At 39.4% G+C, this 17,924-nt stretch overlaps 1 protein-coding gene across 3 annotated transcripts in view; it reads left to right on the plus strand.

The window, feature by feature from the left end:
• FLRT2 (fibronectin leucine rich transmembrane protein 2) overlaps nt 1-9,875 on the plus strand; it is a 99,528-nt gene extending 89,653 nt beyond the window's left edge. For all 3 annotated transcript variants that reach the window (XM_077910253.1, XM_077910255.1, XM_077910254.1), the window contains exon 2: nt 1,361-9,875. In XM_077910253.1, the coding sequence (XP_077766379.1) occupies nt 1,792-3,774 (1,983 nt within the window). In that variant the 5' untranslated portion in view covers nt 1,361-1,791 and the 3' untranslated portion in view covers nt 3,775-9,875. The remainder of the gene's footprint in view (nt 1-1,360) is intronic.
• The last annotated feature ends 8,049 nt before the right edge of the window (nt 9,876-17,924 follow it).

A 17,924-nucleotide genomic window follows, 5' to 3' on the forward strand; every position in this document is an offset into this window, starting at 1 on the left:
TGTAAGGAAATCAAATCTGGCACCTTTCAATTAACTGCTTTACCTCTCTGATCTAAAAACAGATGGAACATGTTGTAGAGCATGAAGGCATGATTACTATCTGTGGATTGCCTTTACTTCCTCAACTGGGTCCTCTGTCATTTCAAAGTCGGCTGAAGGTCCTTCTTTAAAAGCAGGAAAAAAAATCCTCACGGATGGGAGGAAGGTGGTGGTGTTGAAAAATAACTTATTCCCAATCATGAGCTTGGCAGTTCTCAAAGAGATCACAATGGTGATCTCATCTGTACCTGGAAGCCCGGAAAGAAAGAATCAATAGAAATGTATCATGGACTGGAGTTTCATCGTTCTTGGTAACTCGAGCGTAAGCGATTTTGGAGAAAGACAAAGATGTGAAGAGGGGAAAAGTGGGGAAGAAAAGAGAAATCGTCTCTCTGCCTTCATGCGTGCTTCTGTGCATTACAGTTATTCATCTCCTTTGCAGTATCAGATCAAAAGGACACGTTTTTTTTTTTTAATTGAATTTATTTTTATTCGTTTCAGAGGTAGAATTTAGTGATTCATCAGTTGCATATCACACCCAGTGCTCATTCCATCACGTGCTCTCCTTAATGCCCATCACCCAGTTACCCTTTTCTCCCCCAACCCCTCCCCTCCAGCGACCCTTGGTTGGTTCCCTATAATTACGAGTTTCTTACAGTTTGCCTGTCTCTCAATTTTCCTCTTATTTTATTTTTCCTTCCCTTCTCCTATGTTCTTCTGTTTTGTTTCTTAAATTCCACATCTGAATGAAATCATAAGGTATTTGTCTTTCTCTCTCCCACTTATTTTCGCTTAGCATCATACCAAATGGACTTACCTTTTTAAATAACTTTATCAGCCCCTATCTTGCATTTGTTTATTTATAACTAGAAAGGACTTCCCATTTTTTTCTCCTCCGGTTGTATTAGTCAGTCAGTCATTTCAACTTGAAACAAGGTGTGGCCAGTCAGATTTGTAGGTGATCATCGTTATTGATTCAGTGGGTTCAACAGTGTGTCTGGTGGGCTTTTCTATTGGATACGCGAATAGATATTTAAGAGAATATACTGATTGGGATGTAAAATTCACAGTACACTCACTGATGGTGAGGGGGAACTGTCTGGTTTTCTTTTGAACGAATATAAGATAACCAAATCATGATCCTTTTTCAGTACCTTTTCAACTAAATTATTGTTCCTTAAAACATCACTTAATGCCAGCTCCCTTGTCTCTGGTGTTATTTGTCAGATAACATTGTTCTTGAAGGACATAGAGTCAGGTCAGCACTTCATCCATTACTCTCCCCTTAACTGACTTTTTTCTCTTTACTTTCCTACAACAGATTGCAGATTGAGCTTAACCAAGAAGTTCAGAGTCTCATCAACGCTGACCTGATCTCCAGCACGAGAAGGGAGTTCTAGTTCTGCCTGCCTCGTTGGGTCCCTGTTGACCGCTGATAACTTGGCTTCACTCATCGCCTGTGTGGAAAATTCTCCCTATTGAAATTATTATTATTATTATTGTTATTATTATTATTATTATTGTTATTTTTGCACATGGAGGACGGTAACAAAGAAGGCAACACAGGCTGATAAGACCAGAGACCACAGGAGAATTCTTTAACCGCAGGCCTTCGAGACTTTTCCTCCACTTGGAGTTCTGGACTTTAACAGAACCCCGTCTAGTCATTTTGGTTTTGCTATATATATATATTTTTTTTTTCTTCCTTTTTACTTTCCCCACCACCTTGTATTTTGTTTCTGTACTTCAGAAATGGGCCTGCAGACCACACAGTGGCCCAGCCATGGGGCTTTTTTCCTGAAATCTTGGCTTCTCATTTCCCTGGGGCTCTACTCACAAGTGTCAAAAATCTTGGCATGCCCTAGCGTGTGCCGCTGCGATAGGAACTTTGTCTACTGTAATGAGCGAAGCTTGACCTCAGTGCCTCTTGGGATCCCGGAGGGCGTAACCGTGCTCTACCTCCACAACAACCAAATTAATAATGCTGGATTTCCTGCGGAACTGCACAACGTACGGTCGGTGCACACGGTCTACCTTTATGGCAACCAGCTGGATGAATTCCCCATGAACCTTCCCAAGAACGTCAGAGTTCTCCATTTGCAGGAAAACAACATTCAGACCATTTCCCGGGCTGCTCTCGCCCAGCTCTTGAAGCTCGAGGAGCTTCACCTGGATGACAACTCGATATCCACAGTGGGGGTGGAAGACGGGGCCTTCCGGGAGGCGATCAGCCTCAAACTGTTGTTTCTGTCCAAGAATCACCTGAGCAGCGTGCCTGTGGGGCTCCCCGTGGATTTGCAAGAGCTGCGAGTGGACGAAAATCGAATTGCCATCATATCAGACATGGCCTTTCAGAACCTCACGAGCTTAGAGCGTCTGATCGTGGACGGCAACCTCCTGACCAACAAGGGCATCGCCGACGGCACCTTCAGCCATCTCACCAAGCTCAAGGAGTTCTCCATTGTTCGGAATTCCCTCTCCCACCCGCCCCCCGATCTCCCGGGTACACACCTGATCAGGCTCTACCTGCAGGACAACCAGATCAACCACATCCCTCTGACGGCCTTCTCAAACCTGCGCAAGCTGGAGCGGCTGGACATATCCAACAACCAGCTGCGCGTGTTGACCCAAGGGGTCTTCGACAACCTCTCCAACCTGAAGCAGCTCACGGCTCGGAATAACCCCTGGTTCTGCGACTGCAGCATTAAGTGGGTCACGGAGTGGCTCAAGTACATCCCCTCCTCTCTCAACGTGCGAGGCTTCATGTGCCAAGGGCCTGAGCAAGTCCGGGGCATGGCTGTCAGGGAGCTGAATATGAATCTGTTGTCGTGCCCCACCACGACCCCGGGGCTGCCCGCCTTTACCCCGGCCCCGAGTACGGCGCCCCCGACGACCCAGCCCCCCACGCTGTCTGTCCCGACCCCCGGCCGGAGCCACACACCGCAGACTCCCACCACAGCCAGGCTGCCCACCGTCCCGGCCTGGGATGGCAGGGAAAGAGCCACCCCGCCGGTTTCCGAACGGATCCAGCTGTCTGTGCATTTCGTGAATGACACGTCCATTCAAGTCAGCTGGCTGTCCCTCTTCGCGGTGATGGCGTACAAACTCACGTGGGTGAAAATGGGCCACAGCTTAGTGGGGGGCATCGTTCAGGAACGCATCGTGAGCGGCGAGAAGCAGCACTTGAGCCTGGTGAACCTGGAGCCCAGATCCACCTACCGGATTTGCCTAGTGCCCCTGGATGCTTTTAACTACCGAGCGGTGGAAGATACCGTTTGTTCCGAGGCCACCACGCACGCCTCCTATTTGAACAATGGCAGCAACACGGCCTCCAGCCACGAGCAGACGACCTCGCACAGCATGGGCTCCCCTTTTCTGCTGGCGGGCCTGATCGGGGGCGCCGTGATATTTGTGCTCGTGGTCTTGCTCAGCGTCTTTTGCTGGCACATGCACAAAAAGGGGCGCTACACGTCCCAGAAGTGGAAGTACAACCGAGGCCGGCGGAAAGATGACTATTGTGAGGCCGGCACCAAGAAGGACAATTCCATCCTGGAGATGACAGAGACCAGCTTTCAGATCGTCTCCTTAAATAACGATCAGCTCCTTAAAGGAGATTTCAGACTGCAGCCCATTTACACCCCGAATGGGGGCATTAATTATACAGACTGTCATATCTCCAACAACATGCGATACTGCAACAGCAGTGTGCCAGACCTGGAGCACTGCCACACGTGACGGCCAGGGGCCCGGCGTCAGGAAGGCGGACACTAGGACTCCCGAGAACACACACGTGTGTGCACATAGAGACACGCGAATTACATTTGATAAATGTTACCCAGATGCATTTGTGCATTTGAATACTCTGTAATTTATACGGTGTACTATATAATGGGATTTAAAAAAAAAAAGTGCTATCTTTTCTATTTCAAGTTAATTACAAACAGTTTTGTAACTCTTTGCTTTTTAAATCTTAAAAAAAAAAATAGTTGCTGAAGTACTGTACAGGGTTGTACAACGAGAACCCAACGCCAAGGCAAAAGAAGGAGTGATTCTTCCTCATGATGCACACTACCCATTTTGCCGTAGAAGCTGTCAGAATAAATTCCCTTCTTACGGTCGGTGGTCAGATGAGAGGGCAGATTGCAGTGGCCTCATCAGGGCAGGCTAAATAATGTGGGTAAAACAAGAAATGGCCCAGATACCTTCGTGCTATTTCTGCACTTCCTGACCTGGAAGAGAAGTATGACATTTCGAAATACGAGAAAGGAGGTAGTTACCCCGATTTGACCCAGAGCAGGAAATGTATAGAAAGCATCACGAGGAAGCCCGTTCCCGTAAGATAAGTTAACCCAACTTGGCAAAACCCAGAAATCGACACGTTTGGAAAAGAACTTCAAACCCCAGGGGTGGGGGGGTTGGCTTTCTGATTGGGAGCTTAAAAAAATCACTCCTCATGCATCCCTGGCCCTATGCGATAACAGAGTTAGAGACTTGAGTGTGATTTCGGTCATCTGCAGGGACACGTAGGATGTTCCAGCGAGAAAACTCCCTTTACAAGTGTTACTATTCAAATTATATGTCAGGTTGAATCACATTCAACAGAGATATATTCTAGAATACTTTTGTAGAAGAGGCTAATAAAATAACGGGAAGAATTATATTGAATGGAATTATTTTTGATAATGAGACTTATTTGGGTAGATTCACTGAGGCTATGTCAACATGATATCTAGACCAACAAGAGATGAGTGTTTGGAATATACTAAAGTTGATATTTGAAAACCATTTAGACAAAAACAAGTGATCAGTGGTTCTGCTCTACTTTATCAAATGACTGTATTAGTATCATGTTGAAATAGCTTGAATTAATACCTTTATCCCCTTGCAAATTTGTCTTCCAATCACCTCACATATATTTTCGTAATTAGCTATTTATGCTACATTTGTTTGGTTTTTTCCCCCCACTCTGCTTAAAATTTGAAGGAAAATTTTAGATGCCAGTCTTGGTTGCACAAATATCCATATATACTTACACACTTTAAAATGTATACTGATTTTCAGTGCTAATAATTCTGTAAAGATACATCAAAACTGGCTGAAATAATGTTCGCTTTTTTTTTTTTTTTTTTAAAGCAATACGGAGTTTCCACCTTGGACCGAACTTGAATTCTATTCCATTTTTGAATTTTCATTTATTCCTTTTCAGTCTTGAGTGCCCCTCTTCTTTGGGAATTGTGGAGGGATAATCAATCTTTTATTAACCGGATAACACGAGAAATGAACAAGTCAGAGTGCGGGCTTGTTCCCCCAACCTTGGCAGAGTGGGACATAGAGCAGAGGGCTTAGAGAAGGGAGGGATGTCTGTGCTTACATATTTTCAAAGTAATGCCCATCTTCACAAAGTATGTATAACTTACTCCTTTTCATCCCTTAGATGTAGAAGGGCTATCGATCGCATACATTATCTAAAAAATACACACCCTTGGAAAAATTCCTTTTAAAGTCAATTTTTACCCTGTGTTGCATATTTCCTTTACCACGGGCCACTTCTTAGGGACCTATGAAGTTAATGTCACAATCATTTTGTTTCCCCCCCCCTCTCTCTTAACAAAATAGAACTGTGATGTGTCTTCTTTGTAAGAGTTTAGGTATAAAATGCTATGCAAGTTTTTCTTTATAGTAAGAGCTTTATTTTCTTTAATAATGTACCCCCAACTTATATGTTTTAATCTCCCTTGTCCCTCACAATAAGCAGCAAATATAACTCAAGTTATAATGTTGTAGAAGCAAGAATCGAAACTGCAGTCAGTTGAGCTGAAATTAGCTACGAATTAATTTGAATTAATCCTAAAGTGACTTAGGTTTCCATTTTAGTCTATTAGCTAGTAAATTTTGGCTGTTGCTTTTTTAAAGCTAATTCCACACAGCGAAGGGACAAGACAGTCTGTGAAGGTGATCAGTGTAGTAGTAAGCCATGTAACATTCAGGACAATGACATGGGGTTTTGTGTATTTTACTGGATAATTCCCTTCCACTGTCCTCTTCCCCTTGGCTGTGTAGATAAAACTATATGTTCAAATGATGGTACTTTGACTTTTGAGGGTTTTTTTCTCTTCTATCCACAAAATAATCATTCTCATGTATTTCTATTGTGCGTATAACCCCCCAGCGCGATATTCGGCAGCTGAAACGTTTTTGCTTTGGGCCAAGAAGATCAATGTTGGAAGGGTTTCTATGACGTCTTATGGGATTGACAGAATTATGACGAGATAGAAGGTAGTTATAGGCTTCACTTTGATCTTGCGCACAGTGTGACAGAGACTACTAAAATTGAGATCAAACTCCCACTTGTCGTAGCATAGCTAGGGCTCTCGCCTACACCAGGACAGAAAGCACATCATGGGATTTGTAATGTTTTGTATGTCTTAAGAAGACTGCTGAATAGCCAACCATCGATGTTGGATTGGGCTTTGACTGGCATTTTCAGTCATGGGGGTGTGTTTTGCTGATACATCTGCTCTGTATTGAGCCTCCTTTGCTGTCATTGTTTCTTATTTTGAGATGAGTCAGGAGTCACAGTTGAATGTACAGGCCAAGTCCATAAACAAAGCCATACATACCATCTGGCTTATAAAGAACTTGATGCTGTTTGACCAAACAAGGTGATCAGATCATATAGAGCTACATTCAGAGCTAGGTAACTATCCCTGTGCAGAGGAAAGTCTAAAGGAAAAGGTACAACCATGATCACACAGATATTATTGATCGTTATTCACACCCATGGCTTTCATTAATACTTATTTGTTTGGGGAGATGTGTTTGAATAGGGAGAGGCTCTGTGTTTCCCTCAAAACTGTCAAATGCATTAACAGCTTGTCGCAATAGACACCACAGGCAGAGACCAAAAGTGCGTTTCCCTGCTTAGTTTCCTTGTGTGAGAAGTGGAAAACATTCTATCCCATTAGAAATAATGCAATTTCTAAATATCTGGATGTTTGTTGAAAATGTGTTAGATACATTCCCTGAAGTAAAAACAAAAACAAAAAAACCTGTAATGTGACCAATCTAGCAAAAGTATTGATGACGGAGCTCATTTTGAGGCTCCATTTCCTACCAATGCAAATCACTATGGTCTTCGTCATTTCACAAGATCACAGCTTACTTCCCCTCTGTGGAGAACCAGCTGTGTGTGCAGCCAGCCGGACATCCAATCCGAACATAAATTACTAGGGCTGCCCTAGTTCAGAGAACCTCAGCTGGAAGGCCCAGTGCAACTTTTGACAGTGAAGTGGTTAATTTCCACTGACATCTTTGTTTATAGCATTTTTTCTTTAAAACCCACCATGAGGAGACATTAGAACATGAGAAGAATGGTTTTGCCCGTGATTTACCTTTCCTGCTTAATGGGAAAGCAGAACAGTTTCCTTGTGCCCCAAAGGGAAACAGATACAAAAACAGAACAACACAAAAACTACTAGTTCTTATAGTTCTTAGTCTTTGTCAAAACTGGCCTGATGTCCTTTTTTTTTTTTTTTTTTTTTTTTTTTTTTGCCAAAATACAAATGAAGAAAGCTATAGTTTACATCCTTCTCTGATTTCTTCAGCAAGGTCAAAAGACAAAAGACAATTGCTGGCAACAAGGGATGCTTGTCACAGATTGTAGGGAGAAAGATTTATACATGCATGATACTGCTGTTATAACAAACTAATCGGATTCTTGTGCTATAGTTTTCATTTTTTTCTTCTTCTAGTGCACATCTATCAGAAGAGCACAAAGCAAGGCCATCGCAACAGGAATTTTTAAACTAGTAAAAATTTACTACATGCTTGCACACACACACAAATACACACCGAGGTATTTATAAAGATAACCATGGGATGTAAAATTTATGACCTTTTTGAGGCAAGGTGAAGGTGTCTCCACTGTCTGTCCCTCATAGGACCAGTATATATTCACTGAAAGTTAATCCTGATGAGTTGTTATTGTTCGAACCATATGTTGATTTGCTTCTGGTTTATGTTTAGTGTGTCCTCACTACAAGGGACTGCGAGGGGCTGGAAGATTCTGCATTACACATCCTCTGAGACCTACCATGTCGCACACTTTGTTAACTACAAACTTCACTCTACACTATACAGTACCTTGTTGATATATTCAGTAAAGGCTTATTTTAAAAGAAAACCACACTGTGTTTAAGTTCATTGGGTTACAGCCAATACTTGCGTTGTTAATGTTAAAAAGAAATGTGGGATGATTCCTGATGATGTAAGAGGGTGGCAGGGGTGAAGGAAGTAGTAGGATTTTTCCTTTTCTCCTACTTTGAAGACAACTTGTATTTTTTTAAGGCCGTTGGACCCTTTTTGTGGGAGGGGTTTACATGACATCTTCTTGTTCTTTTCTATTTCTCCACTAGCTTGTGTGTTCCTATGAATATCTTTTTAGTATACACACACACATTAAGCATGTTGTTTTGTATTTGTGAAAGCTGTGTTATTTGGCATAGAGATAAATACCAATGTAGTTATCCAATCGGAATAGTCTTTGCCCCTATTTCATAACATGCGCTATTGGTTTTAAATGTCACTTTTCCTTTAGAATTTTTATGGTACGTTTCTACTTATGATTTGTTTATAGCTCATCCACCCATACTTCCAATGAGCACTCATGGAAAATGTTATCTATTCATATGCTCCAGTGCAACTCAGATTTATCTCAAGGTTTGCCAGAGCCCCTCTTTAACTCTCACTAATAATGTACTTGACATAGATTAAATCAGGAAATAAAATCACAACACTTCAGTTAACTAGTGTTAATTATTTATAGACTCTCTGTTGGAAAATTAAGATGCAAAGCAATGGTAACAGGAGATTCATATTACATTTGGGTGATTTTACGTCGAGAAATGTCTTGGCAACTCTTAGTTACTTTTACCAAGAATTACAGACCTTACTCTGTGAAGACCAGACCCTTATTCAAGGAATACAATTCATTAAAAGAAAAAAAAAAGTTTATTGAAATCCTTCTACTTTGTTCCAGGCTCTTGGCTGAGTTCAGAAGTTTCAGAGAAGAATAAAATACAGTCTTAGGCAAATTAAGCATATCTTCTACTTCCCTATGTTCCTAAAGAAATCTATCCACCCAAAGTATTTTCTACATGTATTTTCTATAGAGTACTATGTTAGGTTCTTCTGGGAATTCGGAGAAAACTATGACTCTCCTGCTAAGGAGCTCAAAGTTTCGATAAACTCATTTTCTAACACATTCCAGAGTCTCAGAGACCATGTAATGACTTTACATTCTCTCAAACTCAGCGGAGTAACAAAAGAAAAAAGAAACATATGTACTTCATGGTAAATTTGATGATGCATTTGTTGTATATATTAGATGATCTTGATGTTTAATAGATGACACAAAGTGATAGTGCATTGATAAAATTAGGATTAAATTTGAATTAAAAGTTTCAAACATATACTACGTACTTGAACATTTAGGAATTGTGTTTGGTAATTAGACATGCAACCTTAAATTTCCATTTGGACTTGAATATAAATCAAAAACAATAATAAATAGCACCTGACAATTATTGAGCACCTATGTAAGACCATATTTAGGATGCTTTAATACACGTGGTCACATTTTGTCTTTAACCATATAAGGTACTTTATCTTTATTTTTCAGATTGTAAAACTCTGCTTCCCAAGAAGTATGGTGATTGGTCCATGGTCACAAAACCTGTAAATGACAAGAGTAATTACAGGGAATTAACCCTAAACATGACTCTTAAGACGCTTAACTATTTCTTGTCTCTTAATAAATTGACTAGCTTTAAGACTAACTAGCCTTCAGGACAACTTCTTTATCACTGGTTAAAATTTGTGATGATGGAGATATCACAACTTCGCTCAATGGATGTAATATACTGATTATTGTTCGCGATAAGGGAACATTCTAAAAATCCCCAAAATACTTTTAAATCTCTTGGTTACCCATCCTTATTTTTTTAATAGAAATTCTGTGTTTGTTATTATCGGGTGGCTGCACATTTATCTGATTTGAAAGCTTCAGATGGAATCAAGATATGTGTAAACCCACAGGGTGAGCTGAAAGGACTATTAAAAGGACTTGAGTCAGATTATTTTTAGTAATGAATTTGTTTCATACTTGAAAGGTTGCTCGAAGTATTTTGTAGATCCTGTTGAAGATGCTCATATGTCAGAATCTATTAGGGCCTTAGCAAACGGGCTTCTGAATTTATGCTTTTTATTTTTTTTTCATAGCACAAATAGAAAATGTGTGCTTTAGAGGATATTATAGGAGCTTTATTTTCAGCAGTTATACTGACAGTTACAGATAAAGAATTGGTACACTCTAAAACAGATGCCTTTTTAGTGCACACTCCAACTGATGAGCCCATTTGTCCATTTTCTTGGTATGAAGTCTAAACTAAATGAAAAATAAATTATTTCCTTGAGGAGATTCTTATCATCTCAGTGACATCATCAACTTCCATATTGGGCCAATGTATTCCTAATCAAATATAAAATCGTGCTGGTTGAGAGTCCGCTGATTTGGGCAGTAAGAACCTCTTTTAGTTTCATTTTGTTCTTATTCCACAAATATTTGCTGAGGCCTGCTAAGTTTTGGTACTGAATGAGGCTATTTTCCAGGATGGTAAACTTTGCATCATTGAAAATCTTTCCTGGAAGTTACTGGCATTTAACACATGGGCAAGGCTTTTCCTGCTTCTTTGCCTTCTTTGAGCTGGCTCACACTCCTACATTTACATAATCAGGTAGTGTTTCTACTTCCAAGACTTGTAAGATTTCTCAAATGTGTTTTCTTTTCTCAGTTTCTGAACTCTGACATGGTGAAAACCCTTCCTGTCGTCTCTAGTCCACTTCCACCTTTCCTACACACCGTGGGACAAAGGATAATAATCTATAAAGAAAGCCTGATTGTGACACTGTCTTGGTTTCAAAATATTCCATTACCATGACGTGAAGAGATAATTCAAACTCTTTGTACGACACATAGGTCATATATACGTTGCTCTCTGACATTCCTTCCCAGTATGTCTTCCTCATTCATTACCTGCTCTAGACTAGACAGACTGGCTAGGAACAGAGTCTATCTCTCCAAGAGACCTCAAGCTCCTTCAGACTGCTGTAATTTTGTTCATCTTTTATCCTATGTCATTCACTTTCTCTTTAGTTTAGTGACCTGTTCCTTCCTCAAGATACCCAAGTGTCCCCACCTTTAGGAAGCCTCTCAAATCACATCTGTCAATTATCTGACCCCTCTGTGTGCAGTTAATAGAACTTTAAAATACTTGTATTTATGGCATCTGTATGTTGTGGTTTTTCATGGATCTGTTACATGCCTATGCTCGGAGCCCCTTGGAGACAGAGGACATACTCTGTCAATTGTTGTGTAATGTCCAGTGCTGAGTACAGCGCCCAGCCTTTGGCAGGTGTTCAGGACATGATTTTAGGTAAAATGTGAACAGAGCACATGGGACTCTGCCATGATATCAGGCTCCTTCTGGGGTCAGGCTTCCCTGAACAGCAGCAGCTCAAACAATAGCTGCTTAGTCAATCCTCTATGGCTGGATGATTTTTTTAAAGCCTCAGAATGATTTGTAGAATTCTGGATATGTAGAATTAGCCTTGCTCAAATGCCACAATATGCACTTTATAAGAATAAATAAAACATACATTTTCTAAAAAAAAAAAAAAAAAATCTCTTGTTTACCCATGACAGTTTTTACAGACATTTTTGTTTTCATGATTATTTGATGACCATACATTTATCTGACTTGGAAGCTTTATTATGAAATTAGGATATGTCTATACCCACTAGGAGGGCTGAGAGAACTATTCAAATGATTTGAAGAACATACTTTTTTTAAATATATTTTACAGACAATCTCAAAGCTCTGAGCCAACTTGCAGAAAAACATACAAAGAGATATCTTGAAGACTTGTCTTACAACAAAATGTCATCATCATGAGACGTACCCAAAGTATGGATAGACATAAAGTCAAAGTAAAACATTTTGACAGTTTGCTAGTCAAGATGAATTTTTCACATGTAAAAACCAGAAGTACATTTTTTTTTGTTTCCATCAGCAGTATCAAACAGGACATTCATTATTCACTGTGTCATATCTTATATCTAAAATATGACACGTATCATTTAGAGGTTCACATTGTATTGCCTTGGTTATTTGCTACAGGAATAAGTAGTTCTCTTCTAGAAATGATATTCCCATAAAGAAGAAGGCAGTAGAGGTGGTAGTTATTAAGAACTCAGAATTGAAACAGACTGACTTACTTTGGAAACCTGTCTCTGCCAATTCTCTTTGTTAATAAGTTACACTTTATGGTCATTAGTTTCTTTTACCTGAAATAGAGATAGTGAAGCTTGACACATATGGAGATTGTCAGAAGTGCAGGCATGGAAAGCAGTTGGCAGTGTCTCAGATTCAAGGGAGCATTGAATAAATGGCATTGAGCACCACGTATATTTGAGACAAACCTCATTTGCAAGCACAGGGTGACACATTGCCAACTTTATATGAAGAAACCAGACTATGTGAGTATTAAGATCAGAATTATATGTACGAGTCATCTATTTAAAGGTAATTAGCATCCCAAATTCCACGTAACTCTGTGTACAACCATTATACAAGCCTGACAAGGGTTTTTCCATTTCCCCCTATTCTTTTCTCTTTTTTTTCCTGGAAAAATTGGGGTAAGGGAGAGTGCCATAAGGTAGCACAGAACCATACCAGGTCCTCTGTCGCATGATGGATGGGACCACTGACCAGCGCTGCTGAGTGGAGAAACAATAAACTTCTTTGTAGTGTAGCTAGCATATTTCCTATTGGATCTTCTGAACATGTATATGTGTGATTATTGCCGAAAATTAATTCAAGAGTATCTAATGTGCCCTAGAATGGAGTATTCAGGAAATCATTAGAAAATTAAAACATTTTAAAAATCAAGATAATAACTTTCTATTAAAAAGTGTGTAGTGTGAAATGGCATAGTTTTGTTTCATTTTACTATATGACCAACCATAGGATCTATGGATCTAGGATCTTCCAAATCGAAGAACGTATTAATGGTTTTGCAATGCAGATGTGATAGTCTACCAGCTGTCACACAGTTACTTTTTTACAGCCAATACCATTCTCAATTTTGTAATCTAGTTGTAATTAAGAGACATGCATCATCTTCAGATAGGTCATGTTGTTTCTTTCCTTCTGTACACTTTCTGCTGATGATAGTTAAAATAGTCTCAAAGCAGCTCACTCACTGGGAGTCCATATTAGCATTATTTTCCTTTTTATCCTGCCTTTCCTTGTTTAATAAATGCAGAAGTTGAGACATTCGGATGCTAGGGGAAACAAATACTTTCTCTTCTAGTTCTTGACTGAAGGGTTTAATTGGTTTCAGGGCAGTTGTTTGGCAGGTATAAATCAATACTGGCATTCCTGTGGTCTGTGGCCAGTTTCTTTTCTCTTTGAGCTGGTGTCTGTTTGATAGTTTGCCCCCCAGCTCTTTCTGTTGTTAACTGTTTTACATATTGGCTATCATTAGTTGGAATACAGTGCACTCCAAAAGTGTATGTGGAATAAGCAAGAACAAGTTGCTATGTAATGGAGGTCAATCACCTCTGATAGAGAACTGCAGTTTTTCTTTTTCTTTTTGTTTTTTAAAGATTTTATTTATTTATGAGACACAAACACAGAGAAGCGTAGAGACACAGGCAGAGGGAGAAGCAGGCTCCATGCAGGAAGCCCGATGTGGGACTCGATCTCAGGTCTCCAGGATCACACCCTGGGCTGAAGGCGGCGCAAAACCACTGAGCCACCTGGGCCGCCTGAGAACTACAGTTTCTATACAGACTATTGTATTGTATATGTCCAGAGCTTAAGTTACCCTTGCTCCAATCCATACTAACTTTGGGCCTTGAGCATATTTATGCTTCAGATTCCTTATTTGTCCCTGGGGTAATTACTTACTTTAACAGCAGCCATAGAGCACAGGATCATGTCAGGTACTTTCTGAAAATATATGGAATTAATGTCCAGAAATTGGATTACATGGCTTGGGTCTCCCTTGGCTCATGGGTACGACCATTATCTCTCAGTCTTGTTTCTTCTAGTCCAGAGCATAAGACTTTGGTTGATTTCTTAAGTTCTTTTGGACATTAAATTCCATTTGATTCTTGTAATTTTTCCATGAGGTTTAGCTGTATTGAATTGGGCTGATTTTTGTCATATGTCTTTATAAATTCAGGAAGATGTATATGGGATGAAAAACAGGGAGCATGCAAACACTCAGTTTCATTGACTTTATTACAAAGACTTGCGTGCCCCCCATTAGTGACAGCAACAGTAAACTCAATATGTTTGGGAAGCAACATGCATAATTTTCAAAAGTGCCGTGGAATCACAGAGAACTCTCACTTTGTACCTGGGTGTTATTATTTAATGTTTCTAAGTCTCCCTTTCCTTATATGTGAAATGGGGTAACAGTACTTGTGAAGACTCAACAAGATAATTTATGTCAAGTGTTTGGTACAGTGACGGGTTCATTCAAACTCATTGTGGCTAAAAAATTACAAGTGAATAGAAAGAGAAGCAAGTGGAAACAAAACTCATTCTTATTATCTCAATTATCTTTCTCTCAAAAGAGGGGAGTTCAAACTATGTTACTAAGTAGACATATTTATAAAATACTTTATTTCAATAAAAATTATTAAAGATAGATTTCCTTACAATAAAACTTGTATAAAGCAAGATTGTTTCTTAAAATATTGAGTGCATCTTCTATCTTTGTAAGCCTTTTATGTAATAGCTATTAAACTTTAAATATTCAACAAAAAAGAAATTATGAGAAGAATATCCAGGAAAATGCTGAATGATAAATGTGCTTTATTTTTGATGAAATAGAACAGATTTTAACACTGACTGTGCCACTTCTTATCTTTGAAACTTGAAAAAGTATACAATTATGATCTTAAAAATAAACTGAATTTTTAGAATAATCAGAAAATACTTCTTTCCAGGACATTCAATATGTTTATGAAATTGCTGCTTACCAGGTAGCAATGGATGTTAATATTTAGCTTTAAAGTGGTTGCCTAAGAATCCTACCAGTAAATAATAGCTTCAATTGATTACATGATACATCTGAATTTAATAATGAAACATTACTTTTTAAGGATATTTATGTAATTCAGACTTTGCCAGTCTAGGGATGGATACTTTAAATGAATGGCTTTTAGCTGTGTAGTTAGAAAATTATCCTTGGAACGCAGATTGAGGTATCATTATCTATCCAGTTTTACAAGCTCATTCCTTGTTATGTAATTTTAAAAGGACCTTGTTACGTAATTTTTAAAAGTTTGTTAATTCTATAAAGAGAATTTAATAAAATATAACCAAGTTAGTAAAATAATTACTTTCAAAAGTTAGTTAAGTATTATACTACCTCTATAAAGGACCAAAATGGCATTTAACAAGGAATTTATTAGACCAAATATTACTAAATTATTTAATAACTTTCTTCCCAAACATTAAGATTCTACCTGGCAATTTAAGAATTTACAAGTAAATCAAAGATGAAGCCATCTGGAGGAAAAATCACATTATTGTTCATTTTAATTTAATTTTGCATAGTGAAGGAAATTCAAAACTTCAGAGGTGTATTTTTGAAATAATTTATTGTGACAAAGATAGCTTTTCCTAATGAAAGATTTACTGTAAAGTGAGTCTGTATTAAAAAAGTCAGTGTAGGGATCCCTGGGTGGCGCAGTGGTTTAGCGCCTGCCTTTGGCCCAGGGCGCGATCCTGGAGACCCGGGATCGAATCCCACGTCGGGCTCCCGGTGCATGGAGCCTGCTTCATCCCTCTGCCTGTGTCTCTGCCTCTCTCTCTCTCTGTGACTATCATAAATAAATAAAAATTAAAAAAAAAAAACACTTAAAAAAAAAAAGTCAGAGTAACCTGATAAGTAAAAAAACAAACAAACCAGTATAAGGAAAAAAAAATGTTTATGTAAAATTACCAATATTTTAAAAGTGACAACAACAAAAAGCCAACCAAAACATATAAAAATATATTTTATGGAAGAGTGATTAAATATGGGTAAATACATTGTGGTGTGACATCCATTTTTAAGGAAAGATAAACAACATGTTTCAGGGAATTCTGAATAAACACACCTAAACCGGCAAATCATTTGTGGCCTGAGTACAGGTTATTCAGGTTTAGTTTAGAAAATATCATCATCATCATCATCATCATCATCATCAACATCATCATCATCTAGAACATGAAGTAATCAAAAGGATTAACCCTTAGGTTAGAGTATTAACCATCCAAGTACTAGAATTGAACTCCTTTTATAAAAAGTTATTCCAGAATCCATGGCATAAGAGATGATGGAAATTGCCCTGGCTTTGGAGTTCAAATAGTGGCTCATTGACTTACTAGCTGTATCCCTAGCCAAATAATGAACCTCTTTAATATTTGGTTTCGGATCTTGAAAGTGGAATAATAAAAACCCCTACCATAGTGATGGAGTGAGAATTCATTTAAAGTTACCAGCAAAGGGGCACCTGGGTGGCTCAGATGGTTAAGTGTCTGCCTTTGACTCTGAGATCAAGCCCCGCATCAAGCTCCCCACTCAGCGGGAAGTCTGCTTGTCCCTCTCCCTCTCCCTCTGCCCCTCCCTTCACTCATGCTGTCATTCTTTCTGTCAAATAAATAAATAAAATCATAAAAAATAAATAAAGTTACCAGCACAGCACCTAGTACATAGTGGTTGCTTAGTTGTGTTAACTCCATCCAATTCCTTCCTGTCATTTCCTGTCTCCTTCCTTTACTATGACCCTTGATAGAACAAAATTCATTCTTATGCTCTTGTAATAAGTACAGACATCGCACAGTCCATCGTTTCATGAGATCCTCAGATAGAGAGAGATGTTGTCTCATGTGACCAGGAGTGATATGCTTTGAGCATCAATCTACCATTCTTGCCATACTTGGGCATGCTCATGCACTGTTTGATTTCGATGAAATTTCAAAGCATAGCAGTTGCCTTTTGAGCTTCTGGGGGCATCTGTGGGAGAGCCAGTGAGGCACGCACTTTTGCAAACTTTTCATGATGCAATCACCCGACAGTAGTAACTATAGAGTTAACCATATGCACCCATGTAACTGCGCCATTTTTTAAAAAGTTTAAATTATCTGTAGATCTTCCCCTTTGCTCTGTCATCCTCCACCCTGCTTGAAATACCCACTAGTTTCCTCACTCCTTTGATTCCAAGCATCCTCATCAAAATGGATACATGTTACCTAGATTTTCAAGAAGTGGAATGTCTACTAGCCATTATGATGGGGGCTGGGAATATGTGTCTTACCCAAATATAGCAACTAGCAGTAGAAGATGGGACAAAAGATGGATTGGAGGAAGGAGAAATGGAATGGTTTGGAGCACAGGCCACCAGGATGGACAGCCACTAAAAGGTGTCCCAAATTTGGGGCAGCTTTAAGGGAAGCAAACTGTGCCTGTGTGTTTGGTATTCCGTGCAGTGCTCTAATGCTATTGGTAGAAAGCTTGAGGATGCCGAGAGTATCCACTATGATTCTAGCCTCTTCTCCACCACCCTTAACTGATGACAGTCAGGCACCTTGGCTCACAAAAGGGCTGCCGGTTCAATTTCAGATTTACTTGAGATTTTATCTTGGGTTCACTTCTCCCTCTACCCTGTCCTTCCTCTCTATGCATCGCTTTCACAGCTGTCACCTGCAAGAGCCTTCTCTAATAATGCCTGCTAATCTCTGTATGAGTCTACTTCCCTGACAACC

Source organism: Canis aureus, chromosome 9, assembly GCF_053574225.1.
Source record: "Canis aureus isolate CA01 chromosome 9, VMU_Caureus_v.1.0, whole genome shotgun sequence".
Lineage (NCBI taxonomy): Eukaryota > Metazoa > Chordata > Mammalia > Carnivora > Canidae > Canis > Canis aureus.